The following is a 20,035-nucleotide window of genomic DNA, read 5'->3' on the forward strand; positions in this document are numbered from 1 at the left end:
TCTCCACTTTCTGTAAATCCAGTTGGAGTGGTCTCCTCTCAAATGTGATTCAGACTTTGTTCTAGATCCTTCCCGATCATTGTACACCTTCCAGACTCAAACAGAGGCACCCATTTGTTTCAGCACCATTAAGAGTGAAACCCTTTATTCTTTCCTGAGAATAGGGTGTGCAGACCACCAAATACAGTTCACCAGCATCCTGGGCAGGAGTGCTCAAAGTGTGAGTGAGTGTGTGTTAGGAGCGGCCTTACTGATTCCTGAACCACTCCAAGCATTTACACTGCCTGTGCCAGGCCAATCCTGTCATTTCCTCTATCAAAAACTGAGAAATACAGCCTCAGGAAGACGTCACCCAGGATCCAGGTCTCTGTGGATGTACTCACTGTGTTCTCTTTAAAGGTGGGATAGCAGTGGCCTCTAGAATCCTGGGGGAGTCAGAGACACACACCAGTCAGCCTGAGCTCTTACCTGTGACTCCCCCGATATCCAGACCCAGCACAATTCTTCACTTTATTTCCCTCTTTCGGTAAGTATCAAGGGGTTTTCTCAGCTTCAGGGGATATGAGAGTTCATCCAAAACCAAAAAGGACCAAGACATGAGGTTGCCATGAGGAAGGCTGTGGGGGAGGGGAGGACTGGGAATTGGGGAAACAGAGGAATGATAAACATCAAAGTCCTACTGTAGAGCGTAAGGAACTATATTCAATATTCAGTGATAAACCACATGAAAATGAATAAGAAAAAGAATATATATATTTTTATGTGTATAACTGAGTCACATTGCTGTGCAGCAGAACTTAAGGCAAAACTGAGGATCAGCCACACTTCAATATAATTTTTAGAAAAGAACGAGCATGTCCATAGTTCTCCTCACTCCCTGTTTTTTCCCTTTTGACTCCTGCTCCTTGTTTTCTCTGTAGAGAATGCCGGTTCTCTTCCTGCATCCCCACAATCCATACTTTATTAAAAAAACTTTATTTTGTATTGGAGTTTAGCTGAGTTTCAGGTGGACAGTAAAAGGACTCAACCGTATGTATTGGTGTATCCTGGTCCCAAAGATACCCCTCCCATTCAGGCTGTCATATAACTGAGCGGAGCTCCCCGTGCTACACAGTAACTCGTTGTTGGTTATCCATCTTAAATAGAGCAGTGCCCACAACACGTTCTTGAAGACTTAACTCAGGAACTCTGGGAAGCCTCCTTTGGCTCACACTCACCCTCTTTAGCCAGTCCAGGCTTGGTTGGGTAACTTAGTCTGGTTCCTCATCCCCACCAGTCAGTCGTAGCCCTCATCACCCCTAGTAAGTCCCCAGTGCCCCAATGCAGAGCGCCTTGGAATGCCATTTGCATGGAATCCAGGGCAGTTTTGCCTAGAACCAAGCAACCCTCCGTATAGCTCCATGAGTTTGTGGTTTTAGAATGCCTGAAATTTGCTCTCTTCCTCAAAGCCTTCTTTGAGCCCATCAGCCAGCTCTCAACTCCCATAGGGCGCTGACATGAAGCCTCCACCCTGTGCCAGGTCTGAGCAGTCACTGTGCACCCTTTAACACCTTAGCATCCAACCTCCCACAGAGGGGTAGGGTACCCCAACTTACAAAGAGGGCACCTGGCCAGAGCAAGGGGAAGATGGCACTAGGGTGATAATGTAATTTATCATCCAAACCAGGAAAACTTCCAGAAGGGAAAGGACACTGTTAATCCCTATGGTGGGACGTCACACTGGGACTGTCCCAGCCATTCTCACTGTCACATGGCCTATTTCAGGGACTGCTAGAGCTGACTTTCCGTGTTCATTGATCTGAGGGTTCAGATTGAACTGAAGCTCTTTGAGGACCGAGGACCTGAGTATTCCCCTCTCCTTGTGACTCCCACCATGCCAGCATGGTGTGGCATCTCCACATTTATTTAAGGATGATCAATGTCCCAGACGGCCCTTTACTTTCAACTGCTTCATCTTGTGACAGGCTCTGGCCCAGCCACAGGGGCTCAGGGGCTCAGCAGCATCTGCAATGGTGTGACATGGCCTGCAGAGGGCGCCCTCCTCCCAGCAGCAGCCCAAGGGTTCCTGCAAGTTCCTATTTTTGAATCACCCCTCAGGGTTGTCCCCTCACCTTGTGGATGTAGGCTCGAGCTGGCACTGGGTAGTTGATGCCGTTGATGGTGAAGATAATAGAGGGCAGGGTATAGACAGCAAAACATGAAATGTAGTGCTGTTGGAGAGAGAGAGAGAGAGGTTGGCCCTGGAGATCCTTGTTTGTGTGGAGACAGGGAGTGACCCTGGGGCATGACCCTTTACCTCGGAACCCTGTGGCGTGGCACCGATGAGCTTCTGGATGTTATTGACCAGTCTTCTTGGGCCAAGGATCAGTGATGTTCCAGTGTCCACAAGGGCCTCGCAGCCACCAGAACAAGCAATAACCTTTCTTTTCATGGAGATGCTGAGAGACAGTGGAAAAAGCGGGCATCAAGGTCACTCTGAGTCTCCCCAGAGCTGCCCCCTTCCTGACTGTCTCCTAAACAGCCCTTTGTCTCTTGCCTTCTTTTCCTTTGCTCTCGACACAGCACCTTTCTTGACATCCTCGAATGCAGTACTTGAATACACCAGGATCTTTTGCACCTTGACACAAATTGGTCTTCCTTCCTAGAAGGTCTCCTTGCCCTTTGACTAGCAAATTTCTTCTCATCTTCCAGATTCCAGCTTAATTGTATTGTTTTCAGGGAAGTATTTCTCCCAGTGTTTATCAGTCTCCTGTCTTGGTCACTTTCTGTAGACCCTTCCTCATGTCTAGCATGTACCAAAATGACAGTTCACTATGTGGGTGAGTCATTTCTTGTACATCTGCCTTCTTAGATGTGAGGGCAAGTTTTATTCTCATTGCATCCCTAAAGTGCCTGGCACACAGTGGATGCACAATGTTTCTGTGTTGAATGAGTGAATGAAGACTGTAAAAATAATGAATGAGAACCATCCAGAGAGCTGTATCTGGTGGGGAACAAATAACGGGTCAACCACAGAGTGAAGATGGAGATTCACAGTGGCAGCAGAATCTCATAATAGGGGGAGAGAGGAACTCCTCTGGGAAAGGGTGTCTCCCAGCACTGCTCCTACAACCAGCTCAGACGCTGAGAACCTGGCCAGGAAATACATGACTAGCCCACAGAAACTCCAAAGGACAGGTCAGCTTTTGTTTGAGGGTATCACACAGAATCCTATCAAGTATGCCTCTTGTCCTCAGGTCAGTCCTGGATCCCACCTTCCTAATTCTCTGTTATAGGCCCTGCCCCACTGTGTTCCCAGGTATGTGGGGTGTCTTTTTAATTAGTTGCTTTCACGTCTTAAGACTGCAGCCAACCTCTCTCCACTGCTGGGTAGCTGCTCCCTAAGGAGACCAGTTTTCCCCATTTGCTCAGGACTTTCCCTGTTTTTAAACAGACATTTATCTGTACTGAGAACTTCCTTGGTCCCAGGTAGCCCTGGACAGTTGATCATCTTATAACTCTCTCCAGGCTAGTGAAATTCTCCCTGATCCTCTGTACACCAAACTGTAGAGTCCTCTAACCATGCTCCATGCCTCATAGGGCAGTGGGTTCAGCCCTCTCCCAGCTGCACAGACCTCTCTGGACCCTTTTAAAACCCTGGTCAGAGCCCTGGTCAGAAGGCCTGGGGATTATGAACCCATGGGTTGTTTGTGTATCTATATATATGTATATGTGTTTGTATGTGTCTCTGTGTGTGTCTCTGACTAGCTATGCATATTTTTATGTGTCTCTGTGTATGTTTATATGTGTCTGCTTCTGTGTTTCCATGTGTCTGTGTGTCCGTCTGTGTTGCTGTGGGCAGTGTATATGTATGTGTGACTGTCTTAGAACGCATTTGTGTGTGTCTGCCTGTGTCCATGTACAGTAGTGGGAGCATCACTTGGGCTGACCCTCAGAGGGAGAGGCTTACCGGTCCATGTGTACACTCCAGTCACCTGCGTGGATCAATGGTACCCAGTTGAGCTCTCCCTTGTAGTAGCGGTGGTCCACCCCACCAAACATCACCACACTGCCCTTCGCCCTGCATGTGTAGAGAGAAGAGGGGGCTTGATCCTTGGAGGACAGTAACGATGGCACTGTCTGAGAGCTGTGCTTGTCTACCCATCAAGGCCTTGTCTACCCAATAAGGTCCCAATTTACAGATGCAGAAATAGAGGCTAGGAGTGATTGAGATCCAGATTGAGGTCGGTTACTGGCTAATGAGTGGCACAGAGGAGGTTAGAAGCTGAATCATCTGGCTGGGCTCCACCCACTATGTCTTCTGAAGAGGCCCTGGACCTCCTATTACATGAATGTTCAGATATCCTCAAAGGACAGGGTGCTGAAGCATTTTTACTTTCCCCTTGTCCAGCTTGTTATTTTTCAGGAAAATCAAGGCCTGGAAGTGCTAAGTGTGTGGGTTCATGTCACCCAGAGTTGGCTCTGTTGGCCTGTGAACTCTACTGTCCAAACAGCCCCACACTCATAAGGGACCCCACCTCTGCTCTTCCTGTCTTGAAATGCTTAATATTTCTTGAACAAGGGGTCCCACACTTTTGTTTTGTGTCCCACACTTTCATTTTTCACTGGCTCCTGCAAATTGGGTAGCTGGTCCTGGGCTCCCAGTGAAATGCTAATGAGGAAGGAAAAATATCCACCATCCTTCTCCTTCCTTCCTTATCAAATTCATAAGCAAATCCTATAGCCTTAACCTCCAACAGTTTTCCTGTTGCCTTCCATTAGCCATCCCCCTCAATCACCCCCCTATACCAAGTTACTGATCTTGAGCTCAGGAGCAGGGTTGTATTCCAATAAAAATTTATTCATAAAAGCCAGTGGTGAATCCAGGTAGGGCCCTGGGGCCATAGTTATCCTGGGTTAGATTATCTCTCAGGATACTTCTTTATCAAGTGTTCTATAATTTTCATGGAACTGAAAGCATGTTACAGCTAATTTGGAGAAAAGGATTGTCCATCTCAGACTTACTTGCCCAAGTAGAAGGCAAAAACAGGCTCAGAAAAGGCACCTTGATTCTTGAGGTTGTCAAAGATGGGGATGGTTGTTATGAAGGACATGTCAGGGTAGTTCAAGCCCAAGACGCCATCAAAAGGTAGATCCTCAAACCCGTGTTCTTCCATGCTTAGTCCGAATTCCTGATCAGTACTTAGAAGGTCCCCAATCTGTGGGAGAGAAGAGTGTTCCCACTTACAGATATGTGAAGTGGGGCTAGGACTGGGCTGGGGTGCATTGCCATTAGATCCTCAGAGAATTCAGGCTGGGCTCTGTCTTTGGTGGTCCATAGACGGTTAGACCTACCTGGGAGGGGAATTTGGGTTCCATTTGAGAGAGGCTGTGAATTTTAAAACATCTTCCCCTCGGAAAAACACCACCTGAGTGAATCAAATTGGCCTCATGGCTTCTGTACAGGTGTGGCAACCAAGTCAGGCCTGGACCGATTGGTGCCACCTTGTGGACAAAATGAGTTGAGAGCAAGGTAGCCTTCTCTTTGGCATCACTATGAACTAATGACGGGAATGAACTACATTCTCTGCAAGGTACTGTGGATTCTGGATCTGTCCAGGAAGACAGAAGCTGAAAACACAATCTTGCTTGCAGGGTTCTATGAAATTACTGCCTGGGGAATCCACTTTTGGGGATATGTGTGTATTTGTGTGAGTATGTATGAGAGAGAAAGAGAGAGAGGGGAACTACTCAAGTACTTTCGAGGAGGCAGGCCATAGGTTTATTAGATTCTCAAGGGTCCCCTAGAGTGAGAACTCATTTATCAGGCCCCCTGACATCTGAGGCCTCCAATTTCCTACTCTGGATACCTGATCCTTTGACTGCCCCCAGGGTCCCCAGATCAGTTTTGTCCTGTCCCAAACACCCCACAGCAACTTCAATCCTGAAAAGCCAGCCTAGCTCCACCTCTTACCACATGTGTGACCTCAACAAGACCCTTGCTGTCTGCACCTCAGTTTCCTCATATGTCTCATGAGCTAATAAGACCACCTGCTGTGTGGGGTTGTTGCAGGATTAAACCAGTTATTACCTTAAAGTGCTTGGAACAGTGACTCAGAATATGAAAGTGGGTGCTTTTTCCCCTCTCTTCTCGATCACAGCAAAATGAACTTTGAACTGCTCATGGGCAGAGGAGCTGCACGTCCACACCTCAAGTCACTCTCTGGGTTAGCTAATCTGTTTGCTCGTGTGTCACCATGGGCACTGCCTCCCCAGGGACAGGATCCTGTGGGTAAGATGGCCAATATCTATGGGAGTTAGGCTAGGAAGGGTCCTTCCAGATGGTCCTGCATCTGTTTTGAAAGCAGTGGTCACTTCATAGCCAGTCCTGACTCAGCTTCTGTTTACACGTTACCCGAACGGTGTCATAAGCAAGAAATCCCTTCGTGCTCCCAGATCCATAGGTGATGCTGAAGGTCTTTTGGGTAGGCCGGAAGGTGGAAGACTCAAGATGTCTGAACCTAATGTGAGTAGCTGCAGACACAAGAGATGAATGTCATCAGGTGCCAAGGGTGGAAACAGGGCAGCAGGGCAAATGAAGGATGGTCCGGGTACAGGGTGTCTGTACTCACAACAGGCTGAACTGGGGCAAAAGACGGAGGGCACCCACAACTCAGATGAGCCTGTGTCAAAGACAACCTGGAATTCCTGAGGGGGTGTTCCAATGGTGATTTTGCCCACATAGACCATCTACAGGGAAAAGGAGGGAGTGGGTTAGTGCAGAACTGGCTACTCTCTATTCCCACACTGTTGCCTCCCTCTGGGTGTCACACATCTCTTGGGATTACTTTTGAATCACTGTGCAGCTCAAAGCCTTTGATCACAGAGGTGCTTGCATTTGATATATATATATATTTTTTTCTGTGCTACATGGTATGCAGGATATTGATTCTATGACCAGGTGTTGAAGTGGTACCTCCTGCATTGGAAGCCCAGAGTCATAACCACTGAACATCCAGGACCACTGGACACCCAGGAGAGTCCTGGTGCCTTCATTTGAGAATCTCTGTAGTCTCTTCAAACCCAGCCTCAGTATCCCCTTCTCCAGGAGGTCCTTCTTGATCAACGTCAGCCACTCTCTCTAAACTCAGATGATATCCAATCAACATCACACAGATGACCCTTTCATGACATGTATTTACTCTTTGCCTATCTCTCAGGCTGTCATGGGCATTCTTGAAGACAAAATAAGCCCGTTTTTAAAATCTAAATACAGTAACCGCAGTGTTAGATTCTTATGGCCTTACATGGAATACAGGTTCAGTAACTTTTTACTGCTGTGGTTCTTGCATCTGTGGAAGCTGAATTCTTCTGCCTGGGGATTCACAATTGCTTAGCAGTTGGTTGGTTCTACCTTTTGATCAGTAATGGTTCACTCTTCATCTGTGACTGAGCGGCTCACTTAGTTCAGAAGGAACAATCTCCCTCAAACTAATGACACATCTTTGACCCAGAAATGGATGTTTACCTGCCACCTGGTCATTGCCGGGCCCTGTCACCAAGACCAAGAGTTGAGGATGAGAGTTCCTTCTTCTCTGGGTGGGGTCCCTGTTTCCCAGGGTTTCTGCCTCCTGTAGGAGTCCCAACCTCAACATCCCACTTGGCACCTCCAGATGAGCCCCAGTGCTAGGCTAGAGCACCAGGGGGTGCTGTGGAGCACCATCCCCAATACACTCACATCCATGATGTTCCTCAGGGGATGAATAGTTATATTTGAGCCACGAGAAGAAATCTGGGACAGTCTGTAAGCCTGTTCCTTCAGGAAATTGTTCAGCATGTTTTTTTCACTGAGGGTTTTTCTCATGGTCTTCACTTTTGTTAGAGGTATTCTTTCATTGAGCATTTGACAAAGAAAACAAAGAAGCTACAATTAGCTGTCAGTGTTAAGGTATATTGTCATTGTAATGGCCCTGTGTATTTTCCAATCATTTTTATGAGTCACCTTATTATCAGAATTTTATGCATATACTATGGTAAAGACATAGGTTTGAATACAGGTTCTTTTCTGCAATTTTGGGTAAGCCATATGACCATGTGGGGTCTCAGTCTCCCCCTCGGTAAAATGGTATAATGCAACAATTCAAACCCTCCAAATAGAATATTCTGGGGATAAGTGAAGTGATGGATATAAGGTACATGAGAAATAAGAAGTCTTAACAATGACAGCCATTAGCATTGCTGTTGCCATCCCATGTGTCCTTCTCGTAGAAGCTCAGGGAAGGAGGTAGAAGGGGGACTCTTATCCTCTTTTACAATGGAGCAGTTTGAAATGCAAGAGGTTTCTGAATTGGCTTGGGTCACACTGCTTGTCAGATATGAAACAGTGTATATAAAACAGTGTATCTATCTCCAAGTTGAAAGAGAATTGATACTTCAAAGAAGAATCAAGGAGATAGGGAACAATTTAGGAAAATTTAGAGGCTCGAGAAGGAAGGATGAGTCAAATGAAAAATTAAAAGAAAACCGCACAGAGAGAAATACACTCACAGAGACTTCCAAAGAGATGGAGAGATAAATGACAGTGATACAGAGATGCAGACATAGACATATACACACTGAAGTATCCAGGGAAAAAAGAAGACATGTTGAATAAAATATAGAAAAGTGCTATTCCACAGGACCACACCTAATTCTGCATAGACTGTGCACTGAACAATTGCAAGGAGTTCTATTTTCAGTAGAGCATGAGATGACTGGACCCCAAGAGTTGTGCAACCATGCAAATCTACACCAAGACCCTTGGGATCCACAGTTCCTATAGCAAGTTACTTAACAATAAGTAAGAGTTGAACATTAAGACTGTAGGGATATATTCCATTCCCTTTTAAACCTGATGGGTGGAAGAATAATCAGATGAAAAGAAAAATTCGAGAAAGGAATATGATGTGGATTACAGTCCCCATACTTACATGACTATGCACTCTGAGGAGGTCAGCAGCCCAAGGAGCACAAGCCACTTCATACTTCTTTCCTGGCTCCAAGTACTCAGGGAAGTTCAGGTTCTTAGCATGTAGTGGTGACTGGAAGCCCCTAGTTATATATGCTCTGACATGCCTTCTTTTCCCCTTTAGGCCACTAAAAGATCTGAAAAAACACAAATCTCAAGATAAAATCTTTACCTCCATCAGTGTCCTTGGCGAGTGGACTTTGAAGCTTCTCAGAATACAGAGAATTGAACTGTAATCTCTTTCTTGAAGCTGGGCTGGAAAATCAAACTGATCTTCATGGACATCTACAAAGATGGAGAACCTTGACTACTTGGAGGAAAAACTGCTAAGAACATCATGAAAATGGATACTAGGGGCCATGCTCGACATTCTTGGTTTCATGTCATCTTCCTAGCCACTTTGTGAGATATGCATTGCTGTCTTTGTTGGAGAGGAGATTGCTAGGAAGATAAGTTGTCAAATGGCAAAGTGAAGACTTCAGGGACAGCCCAGGGACATACAACTGGCTTTAGTTAGTGGGTCTAATGGCAGACATCAGGGGCACCTATGATGCCAGTCTGCGTCAAAGATTTAGGGCAGAGCAGTACTTCAATTGCATGGTTTCAGTATTGGAAGAAATGTCATATCCACAATATATTTTATATCATCCAAAAACATACAAGGAAGAAGTGTGTGCTTGGTTCTGGGTTAAAGGCTTCAAAGTCAAAGTTGATCAAGACAAAACTAGTCTTTATCTTAAGAGTGCTAGCAGTCTAGCTCTCACAAACTCTTGGCCCCAGGAGGCAAAAGAAATGATACTAGGACTAGGTTGCCATGTTGGGCCCTGGGCAGCACAGGCCTTACCACTGGGAGCAGCCTTTCCTACACTTCAACCATGCTGGAAAGCAGGCCAGTTGGCCATGCTTTCAAGAGAAGTCAGAAGTCGGGATATTTATGTACAATCTACTGATTTTAGTGTTAGCAACTAATTTTTTTTTCCTGAAAAAACAGTAGGAACCAAATCTCCACAGCGATGTGCTGGAATCAGCCTTCAGTCTCTGCAAGTTTTTATTTCTGGCCTAGAGTTGGGAGAGCAGTGTGAACAGAAAGGAATTTAATTCATGTTGGTTGATTTACAAAGAGACTGAATGCATACTGAACATGTGTGTTTCCTTTCTACTTATAAAGAAAGATCATCAGGGACATACAAACCAATGAATTTAAGTGCTGAAGATAAATGGATATATTTCTGATATAATTTCCCCATAGGGTCTATGCCATGAAAAATTTTGTCTGCCAAACCAAACATACAAAAAAATAATTTTGAAATGTCTTCCCAATCAAAAAAGACAAAACAGCTGTGGTAGCCAAAGTAAAGACAATCATGTTTAATGACTCATCCAGGACTTTAAGGGCCTCTTCCTGCATGAGATCTATCCATGCCTGTCCCTTGAATAAAACAGGAGCATCTCCTGTTGCCAGGTGTATGTAGATGAGGCACTGTGACTTAATCCTCATTTTTTCATGTTGTTTAAATTCAGTTTTGGTTGTTAAATCCCAACAGGGGGAATATTATGTCACTGACAAATGACACACATATATTCCTTTTGAACTATGGCGGTGGAGAAGACTCTTGAGAGTCCCTTGGACTGCAAGGAGATCAAACCAGTCCACCCTAAAGGAAATCAGTCCTGAATATTCACTGGAAGTACTGATGCTGAAGCTCCAATTATTTGCCCACCTGATGGGAAGAGCTGACTCATTGGAAAAGATCCTGATATTAGGAGAGATTGAAGGCAGGAGGAGAATGGGAAGACAGAGGATGAGATGGTTGGATGGCATCACCAAGTCGATGGACATGAGCTTGAGCAAGCTCTGGTGATGCATAGGGAAGCCTGGCAAGCTGCAGTCCAAGGCGTTGCAAAGAGAAGGACACGACTGAGTGACTGAAGTGAACTGAACAAATAGAGAACAAAACTGATAAATCTAATTGCATCAAGTTGTGGACTAGCTGCCCATAAGAACACATTACTTAAATGGCTTTAAAATTCAGAATTATGACTGTACATTCAGAGTGGAATATAATCTAAGGAAAAACAAAAATACTCCTCATCCAAACAAAACCAAAAAAATCAAAAGAAAAACAGGAAAGAAATCTGAAACTCTATTCAACAACTTCAGGTCAGTCCAGTCACTCAGTCGTAACCAACTTTTTGTGAGCCCATGAACCGCAGCACACCAGGCCTCCCTGTCCATCACCAACTCCCGGGATCCACACAAACTCATGTCCATTGAGTTGGTGATGTCATCCAACCATCTCATCCTCTGTCATCCCCTTCTCCTCCTGCCCTCAATCTTTCCCAGCATCAGGGTCTTTTCAAATGAGTCAGCTCTTCGCATCAGGTGGCCAAAGTTTTGGAGCTTCAGCTTCAACATCAGTCCTTCCAAAGAACACCCAGGACTGATCTCCTTTAGGATGGACTGGTTGGATCTCCTGGCAGTCCAAGGACACTCAAGAGTCTTTTCTAACACCACACTTCAAAAGCATCAAGTCTTCAGGGCTCAGCTTTCTTTATAGTCCAACTCTCACATTCATACATGACCACTGGAAAAACCAAAGCCTTGACTACGTGGACCTTTGTTGACATAGTAATGTCTCTGCTTTTCAATATGCTGGCTAGGTTGGTCACAACTTTCCTTCCAAGGTGTAAGCATCTTTTAATTTCAAGGTTGCAATCACCATCTGCAGTGATTTTGGAGCCCAGAAAAAAAGAGTCAACCACTGTCTTCACTATTACCCCATCTATTTGCCATGAAGTGATGGGACCAGATGCTATGATCGTAGTTTTCTAAACGTTGAGCTTTTTTTTTTTATTATTTCATTTTATTTTTTAACTTTACAATATTGTATTGGTTTTGTCATATATCAAAATGAATCCGCCACAGGTATACATGTGCTCCCTATCCTGAACCCTCCGCCCTCCTCCCTCCCCATACCATCCCTCTGGGTTGTCCCAGTGCACCAGCCCCAAGCATCCAGTATCGTGCATCGAACCTGGACTGGTGACTCATTTCATATATGATATTATACATGTTTCAATGCCATTTTCCCAAATCATCCCACCCTCTCCCTCAACTTTTTAACACTCCTTTTTCACCTTCATCAAGAGGTTCTTTCGTTCTTCTTCACTTTCTGCCATAAGGGTGGTATCATCTGCATAACTAAGGTTATTGATATTTCTCCCGGCAATCTTAATTCCAGCCTGTGCTTCCTCTAGCTCAGCATTTTCACGATGTACTCTGCATATAAGTTAAATAAGCAGGGTGACAATATACAGCCTTGACATATTCCTTTCCTATTTGGAAACAATCTTTTGTTCCATGTCCATTTCTAACTGTTGCTTCCTGACCTACATACAGGTTTCACAAGAGGCAGGTCAGGGGGTCTGGTATTCCCATCTCTTTCAGAATTTTCCACATTTTATTGTGATCCACACAGTCAAAAGCTTTGGCATAGTCAGTAAAGCAGAAGTAGGTGTTTTTCTGGAATGCTCTTGCTGTTTTGATAATCCATTGGATGTTGGCAATATGATCTCTGGTTCCTCTGCCTTTTCTAAAACCAGCTTGAACATCTGGAAGTTCATGCTTCATGTATTGCTGAAGCCTGGCTTGGAGAATTTTGAGCATTACTTTACTAGCATGTAAGATGAGTGCAATTGTGTGGTAGTTTGAGCATTCTTTGGTATTGCCTGTCTTTGGGATTGGAATGAAACTGACCTTTTCTAGTCCTGTGGCCACTGCTAAGTTTTCCAAATTTGCTGGCATATTGAGTGCAGCACTTTCACAACATCATCTCTCAGGATTTGAAATAGCTCAACTGGAATTCCGTCATCTCCAATAGCTTTGTTCATAGTGATGCTTTCTTTTTATTTTTATTTTATTTTTTAACTTTACAATATTGTATTGGTTTTGCCATATATCAACATGAATCCACCACAGGTATACATGTGCTCCCCATCCTGAACCCTCCTCCCTCCTCACTCCCCATACCATCCCTCTGGGTCGTCCCAGTGCACCAGCCCCAAGCATCCAGTATCATGCATCGAACCTGGACTGGCAACTCATTTCATATATGATATTATACATGTTTCAATGCCATTCTCCCAAATCATCCCACCCTCTCCCTCTCCCACAGAGTCCAAAATACTGTTCTATACATCAGTGTCTCTTCTGCTGTCTCATATACAGGGTTATTGTTACCGTCTTTCTAAATTCCATATATACGCGTTAGTATACTGTATTGGTGTTTTTCTTTCTGGCTTACTTCACTCTGTATAATAGACTCCAGTTTCATCCACCTCATTAGAACTGATTCCAATGTATTCTTTTTAATGGCTGAGTAATACTCCATTGTGTATATGTACCACAGCTTTCTTATCCATTCATCTGCAGATGGACATCTAGGTTGCTTCCATGTCCTGGCTATTATAAACAGTGCTGCAATGAAGATTGGGGTACACATGTCTCTTTCCCTTCTGGTTTCCTCAGTGTGTATGCCCAGCAGTGGGGTTGCTGGATCATAAGGCAGTTCTATTTCCAGTTTTTTAAGGAATCTCCACACTGTTCTCCATAGTGGCTGTACTAGTTTGCATCCCCACTAACAGTGTAAGAGGGTTCCCTTTTCTCCACACCCTCTCCAGCATTTATTGCTTATAGACTTTTGGATAGCAGCCATTCTGACTGGTGTGAAATGGTACCTCATAGTGGTTTTGATTTGCATTTCTCTGATAATGAGTGATGTTGAGCATCTTTTCATGTGTTTGTTAGCCATCTGTATGTCTTCTTTGAAGAAACGTCTATGTAGTTCTTTGGCCCCATTTTTTGATTGGGTCGTTTATTTTTCTGGAGTTGAGCTGTAGGAGTTGCTTGTATATTTTTGAGATTAGTTGTTTGTCAGTTGCTTCATTTGGTATTATTTTCTCCCATTCTGAAGTTTGTCTTTTCACCTTGCTTATAGTTTCCTTTGTTGTGCAGAAGCTTTTAAGTTTAACTAGGTCCCATTTGTTTATTTTTCCTTTTATTTCCAATATACTGGGAAGTGGGTCATAGAGGATCCTGCTGTGATTTATGTCGGAGAGTGTTTTGCCTATGTTCTCCTCTAGTAGTTTTATAGTTTCTGGTCTTACGTTTGGATCTTTAATCTATTTTGAGTTTGTTTTTGTGTATGGTGTTAGAAAGTGTTCTAGTTTCATTCTTTTACAAGTGTTTGGCCAGTTTTACCAGCACCATTTGTTAAAGAGATTGTCTTTTCTCCATTGTATATTCTTGCCTCCTTTGTCAAAGATAAGGTGTCCATATGTGCGTGGATTTATCTCTGGGCTTTCTATTTTGTTCCATTGATCTATATTTCTGTCTTTGTGCCAGTACCATACTGTCTTGATGACTATGGCTTTGTAGTAGAGCCTGAAGTCAGGCAGATTGATTCCTCCAGTTCCATTTTTCTTTCTCAAGATTGCTTTGGCAATTCGAGGTTTTTTGTACTTCCATTCAAATTGTGAAATTATTTGTTCTAGCTCTGTGAAGAATATCGTTGGTAACTTGTTAGGGATTGCATTGAATCTATAAATTGCTTTGAGTAGTATACTCATTTTCACTATGTTGATTCTTCCAATCTATGAACATGGTATATTTCTTCATCTATTAGTGTCCTCTTTGATTTCTTTCACCAGTGTTTTATATTTTTCTATATATAGGTCTTTTGTTTCTTTAGGTAGATATAGTCCTAAGTATTTTTTTCTTTTTGTTGCAATGGTGAATGGAATTTCTTCCTTAATTTCTCTTTCTGTTTTCTCATTATTAGTGTATAGGGATGGAAGGGATTTCTGTGTGTTGATTTTATATCCTGCAACTTTACTATATACATTGATCAGCTCTAGTAATGTTCTGGTGGCGTCTTTAGGGTTTTCTATGTGGAGGTTCATGTCATCTGCAAACAGTGAGGGTATTACTTCTTATTCTCCAATCTGGATTCCTTTTATTTCTTTTTTCCGCTCTGATTGCTGTGGCCAAAACTTCCAAAACTATGTGGAATAGTAGTGGTGAAAATAGGCACCCTTGTCTTGTTCCTGACTTTAGGGGAAATGCTTTCAATTTTTCACCATTGAGGATAATGTTTGCTGTGGGTTTGTCATATATAGCTTTTATTATGTTGAGGTACGTTCCTTATATTCGTGCTTTCTGGAGGGTTTTTATCATCAATGGATGTTGAACTTTGACAAAGGCTTTCTCTGCATAGATGAGATAATCATATGGCTTTTATTTTTCAATTTGTTAATGTAGTGTATTACATTGATTGATTTGTGGGTATTGAAAAATCCCTGCATCCCTGGAATAAAGCCCACTTGGTCATGATGTATGTTGTTGGATTCTGATTGCTAGAATTTTGTTAAGGATTTTTGCATCTATGTTCAACAGTGATATTGGCCTGTAGTTTTCTTTTTTTGTGGCAATTTTGTCAGGTGTTGGTATTAGGGTGATGTGGCCTCATATAATGATTTTGCAGCTTTACCTTCCTATGCAATTTTCTGGAAGAGTTTGAGTAATATAGGTGTTAGCTCTTCTCTAAATTTTTGGTAGAATTCAGCTTTGAAGCCATCTGGACCTGGGCTTTTGTTTGCTGAAAGATTTTTAATTAGAGTTTCAATTTCTGTGCTTGTGATGGGCCTGTTAAGGTTTTCTATTTCTTCCTGGTTCAGTTTTGGAAAGATGTACTTTTCTAAGAATTTGTCCATATCTTCCAAGTTGTCCATTTTATTGGCATATAATTGCTGATAGTAGTCTCTTATGATCTTTTGTATTTCTGTGTTGTCTGTTGTGATCTCTCCATTTTCATTTCTAATTTTATTGATTTGATTTTTCTCCCTTTGTTTCTTGATGAGTCTGATTAATGGTTTGTCAATTTTATTTATCCTCTCAAAGAACCAGCTTTTGGCTTTGTTGATTTTTGCTATGGTCTCTTTTGTTTCTTTTGCATTTATTTCTGCTCGCATTTTGAAGATTTCTTTCCTTCTACTAACCCTGGGGTTCTTCACTTCTTCCTTTCTAGTTGCTTTAGGTGTAGAGTTAGGTTATGTATTTGACTTTTTTCTTGTTTCTTGAGGTATGCTTGTATTGCTATGAACTTTCCCCTTAGCACTGCTTTTACAGTGTCCCACAGGTTTTGGGTTGTTGTGTTTTCATTTTCATTCATTTCTATGCATATTTTGATTTCTTCTGTGATTTGTTGGTTATTCAGCAGCGTGTTGTTCAGCCTCCATATGTTGGAATTTCTAATAATTTTCCTACTGTAATTGAGGTCTAATCTTACTGCATTGTGGTCAGAAAAGATGCTTGGAATGATTTCCATTTTTTTGAATTTACCAAGGCTAGATTTATGGCCCAGGATGTGATCTATCTTGGAGAAGGTTCAATGTTCACTTGAGAAAAATGTGAAATTCATTGTTTTGGGGTGAAATGTCCTATAGATATCAATTAGATTTGGTCTATTGTATCATTTAATGTTTGTGTTTACTTGTTAATTTTCTTTTTAGTTGATCTATCCATAGGTGTGAGGGGGTATTAAAGTCTCCCACTATTATTATGTTATTGTTAATTTCCCCTGTCATTGTTGTTAGCATTTGTCTTACATATTGTGGTGCTCCTATGTTGGGTACATTTATATTTATAATTGTTATATCTTCTTCTTGGATTGATCCTTTGATCATTATGTGAAAGTGAAAGTTAAGTCTCTCTGTCATGTCTGACTCTTTGCGACCCCATGGACTGTAGCCTACCAGGCTCCTTTGTCCATGGAATTTTCCAAGAAAGAGAACTGGAGTGGGTTGCCATTATATAGGGTCCTTCTTTGTCTCTTTTCACAGCCTTTGTTTTAAAGTCTATTTTATCTGATATGAGTATTGCTACTCCTGCTTTCTTTTGGTCTCTATTTGCATGCAATAACTTTTTCCAGCTCTTCACTTTCAGTCTATATGTGTCCCTTGTTTTGAGGTGGGTCTCTTGTAGACAACGTATATAGGGGTCTTGTTTTTGTATCCATTCAGCCAGTCTTTGTCTTTTGGTTGGGGAATTCAACCCATTAAGTTTAAGGTAATTATTGACAAGTATGATCCCGTTGTCATTTACTTTATTGTTTTGGGTTAGAGTTTATACACCCTTTTTGTGTTTCCTGTCTAGAGGAGATCCTTTAGCATTTGTTGGAGAGCTGGTTTGGTGGTGCTGAATTCTCTCAGCTTTTGCTTGTCTGTAAATCTTTTGATTTCTCCTTCATATTTGAATGAGTTCCTTTCTGGGTACAGTAATCTGGGCTGTAGGTTATTTTCTTTCATCACTTTAAGTCTGTACTGCCATTCCCTCCTGGCCTAAAGAGTTTCTATTGGAAGATTAGCTGTTATCCTTATGGGAATTCCCTTGGTGTGTTATTTGTTGTTTTTCCCTTGCTGCTTTTAATATTTTTTGTGTTTGATCTTTGTTAATTTGATTAATATGTGTCTTGGGGTATTTTGTCTTGGGTTTATCCTGTTTGGGACTCACTGGGTTTCTTGGACTTGTGTGATTATTTCCTTCCCCAATTTAGGGAAGTTTTCAACTATTATTTCCTCAAGTATTTTCTCATGGTCTTTCTTTTTGTCTTCTTCTTCTGGGATTCCTATGCTTCGAATGTTGGGGGCATTTAACATTGCCCTAGAAGTCTCTGAGATTGTCCTCATTTCTTTTAATTCATTTTCCTTTTTCCTCTCTGATTCATTTATTTCTACCATTCTATCTTCTACCTCACTAATCCTATCTTCTGCCTCCATTATTCTACTATTTGTTCCCTCCAAGGTGTTTTTGATCTCATTTATTTCATTATTCATTATATATTGACTCTTTTTATTTTTTCTATGTCCTTGTTAAACCTTTCTTGCATCTTCTCAGTCCTTGTCTCTAGGCTATTTATCTGTGATTCCATTTTGTTTTCAAGATTTTGGATCATTTTCACTATCATTATTTGGAATTCTTTATCAGGTAGATTCCCTATCTCTTCCTCTTTTGTTTGGTTTGGTGGGCATTTATCTATTCCTTTACCTTCTGGGTATTCCTCTGTCTCTTCATCTTGTTTACATTGCTGTGTTTTGGGTGGCCTTTCTGTATTCTGGCAGTTTGTGGAGTTCTCTTTATTGTGGAGTTTCCTCACTGTGGGTGGGGTTGTATGGGTGTCTTGTCAAGGTTTCCTAGTTAGGGAAGCTTGTGTATGTGTTCTGGTAGGTTGAGCTGGATTTCTTCTCTCTGGAGTGCAATGAAGTGTCCAGTAGTGAATTATGAGATGTCAGTGGGTTTGGAGTGACTTTGAGCAGCCTGTATATTGAAGCTCAAGGCTATGCTCCTGTGTTGCTGGAGAATTTGCATGGTATGTCTTGCTCTGGAACTTGTTCACCCTAGGGTGGTGCTTGGTTTCAGTGTAGGTATGGAGGCGTTTGATGAGCTCCTGTTGATTAATGTTTCCTGGAGTTAGGAGTTCTCTGGTGTTCTCAGGATTGGACTTAAGCCTCCTGCTTCTCGGAGAAGGCAATGGCAACCCACTCCAGTACTCTTGCCTGGAAAATCCCATGGATGGAGGGGCCTGGTAGGCTGCAGTCCATGGGGTTGCTAAGAGTCGGATACGACTGAGCGACTTCACTTTCACTTTTTACTTTCATGCATTGGAGAAGGAAATGGCAACCCACTCCAGTGTTCTTGCCTGGAGAATCCCAGGGATGGGGAGCCTGGTGGGCTGCCGTCTATGGGGTCACACAGAGTCGGATACAACTGAAGCGACTTAGCAGCAGCAGCAGCAGCTCCTGCTTCTGGTTTTCCATCTTATTTTTACAGTAGCCTAAAGACTTCTCCATCTATATAGCACTGTTGATAAAACATCTAGGTTAAAGACGAAAAGTTTCTCCACAGTGAGGAACACCCAGAGAGTTTCACAGAGTTACATGGAAAAGAGAAGAGGGAAGAGGGAGTTAAAGGTGACCCAATTGAGATGATTTGGAATCAAAAGAGGAGAGAGCATGCTAGCCGGTAATCACTTCCTTCTGTGCACTCCACAGTCTGGACTGTTCAGAGATGTTCATGAAGTTATACAGAGAATAGGAGAGGGAGGAAGGAGACAGAGGTGGCCAGGAGGATAAAGGAGGGAATCAAAAGGAGAGAGACAGATCCAGCCAGTAATCAGTTCCCTAAGTGTCTTCCACAGCCTGGAACACACAAAGAGATTCAGAGAGTTGGGTAGAGAAGAGAAGGAGGAGGGAGGAGATAGAGGCGACCTGGTGGAGAAAAAGGAGAGTCCAAAGTGGGAGAGAGTAGTCAAGCCAGTAATCTCACTCCCAAGTAAAAATGGTTACTGAAGATTGGGTTCTTAAAGGTACCAAATTGATAAAAAATACCAAAAAGCAAAGATTAAAAATCTAGAGTAGAGGCTGGATTTTCAAAAATACAATATTAAAGAAAAAAAAAAGTCAGAAAAATTAAAAAAATATATATATGAAGTTTGCTTTAAAAAATAGGGGGATGGTATGGGGAGGGGGGAAGGAGGAGGGTTCAGGATGGGGAGCATGTGAAGAAAAAGAAAAAAAAATAGGGTCTCTCTCTTTCTTTTCATTTTTTGCAAAGTAATCAGTTCAGTTCAGTCGCTCAGTCATGTCCGACTCTTCATGACCCCATGAATCGCAGCACGCCAGGCCTCCCTGTCCATCACCAACTCCCAGAGTTCACTCAGACTCACGTCCATTGAGTCAGTGATGCCATCCAGCCATCTCATCCTCTGTCGTCCCCTTCTCCTCCTGCCCCCAATCCCTCTCAGCATCAGAGTCTTTTCCAATGAGTCAACTCTTCGCATAAGGTGGCCAAAGTACTGGAGTTTCAGCTTCAGCATCATTCCCTCCAAAGAAATCCCAGGGCTGATCTCCTTTACAATAGACTGGTTGGATCTCCTTGCAGTCTAAGGGACTCTCAAGAGTCTTCTCCAACACCACAGTTCAAAAGCATCAATT

The 20,035-nt window shown here is 42.8% G+C and overlaps 1 protein-coding gene across 1 annotated transcript; it reads right to left on the bottom strand.

Moving 5' to 3' along the window:
- Positions 1 to 275: 275 nt before the first annotated feature.
- Positions 276 to 9,110, bottom strand: LOC133241264 (pregnancy-associated glycoprotein 1-like). Its single transcript, XM_061406529.1, has 10 exons — positions 8,949 to 9,110; positions 7,718 to 7,868; positions 6,612 to 6,729; positions 6,395 to 6,513; positions 5,005 to 5,198; positions 4,376 to 4,381; positions 3,950 to 4,060; positions 2,297 to 2,438; positions 2,112 to 2,210; positions 276 to 425 (listed from the first exon to the last, which is right to left on the bottom strand). Exons 1-10 carry the CDS (start codon positions 8,999 to 9,001, stop codon positions 276 to 278), a joined length of 1,143 nt encoding a protein of 380 aa, XP_061262513.1. The 5' UTR covers positions 9,002 to 9,110.
- Positions 9,111 to 20,035: the final 10,925 nt, after the last annotated feature.

The sequence above is a fragment of the Bos javanicus genome, chromosome 29 (genome assembly GCF_032452875.1).
Source record: "Bos javanicus breed banteng chromosome 29, ARS-OSU_banteng_1.0, whole genome shotgun sequence".
NCBI lineage: Eukaryota > Metazoa > Chordata > Mammalia > Artiodactyla > Bovidae > Bos > Bos javanicus.

What these genes read in the sequence shown, in the direction of transcription:
- LOC133241264 (XM_061406529.1), bottom strand. Translation starts at nt 9,001, where the DNA reads ATGAAGTGGCTTGTGCTCCTTGGGCTGCTGACCTCCTCAGAGTGCATA. An exon ending in TTGCCCCAGTTCAGCCTGTT is followed by an intron (nt 6,514 to 6,611) that starts GTGAGTACAGAC and finishes TTGTGTCTGCAG; the next exon opens with CTACTCACATTAGGTTCAGA. An exon ending in CTCGAGCCTACATCCACAAG is followed by an intron (nt 426 to 2,111) that starts GTGAGGGGACAA and finishes TGACTCCCCCAG; the next exon opens with GATTCTAGAGGCCACTGCTA.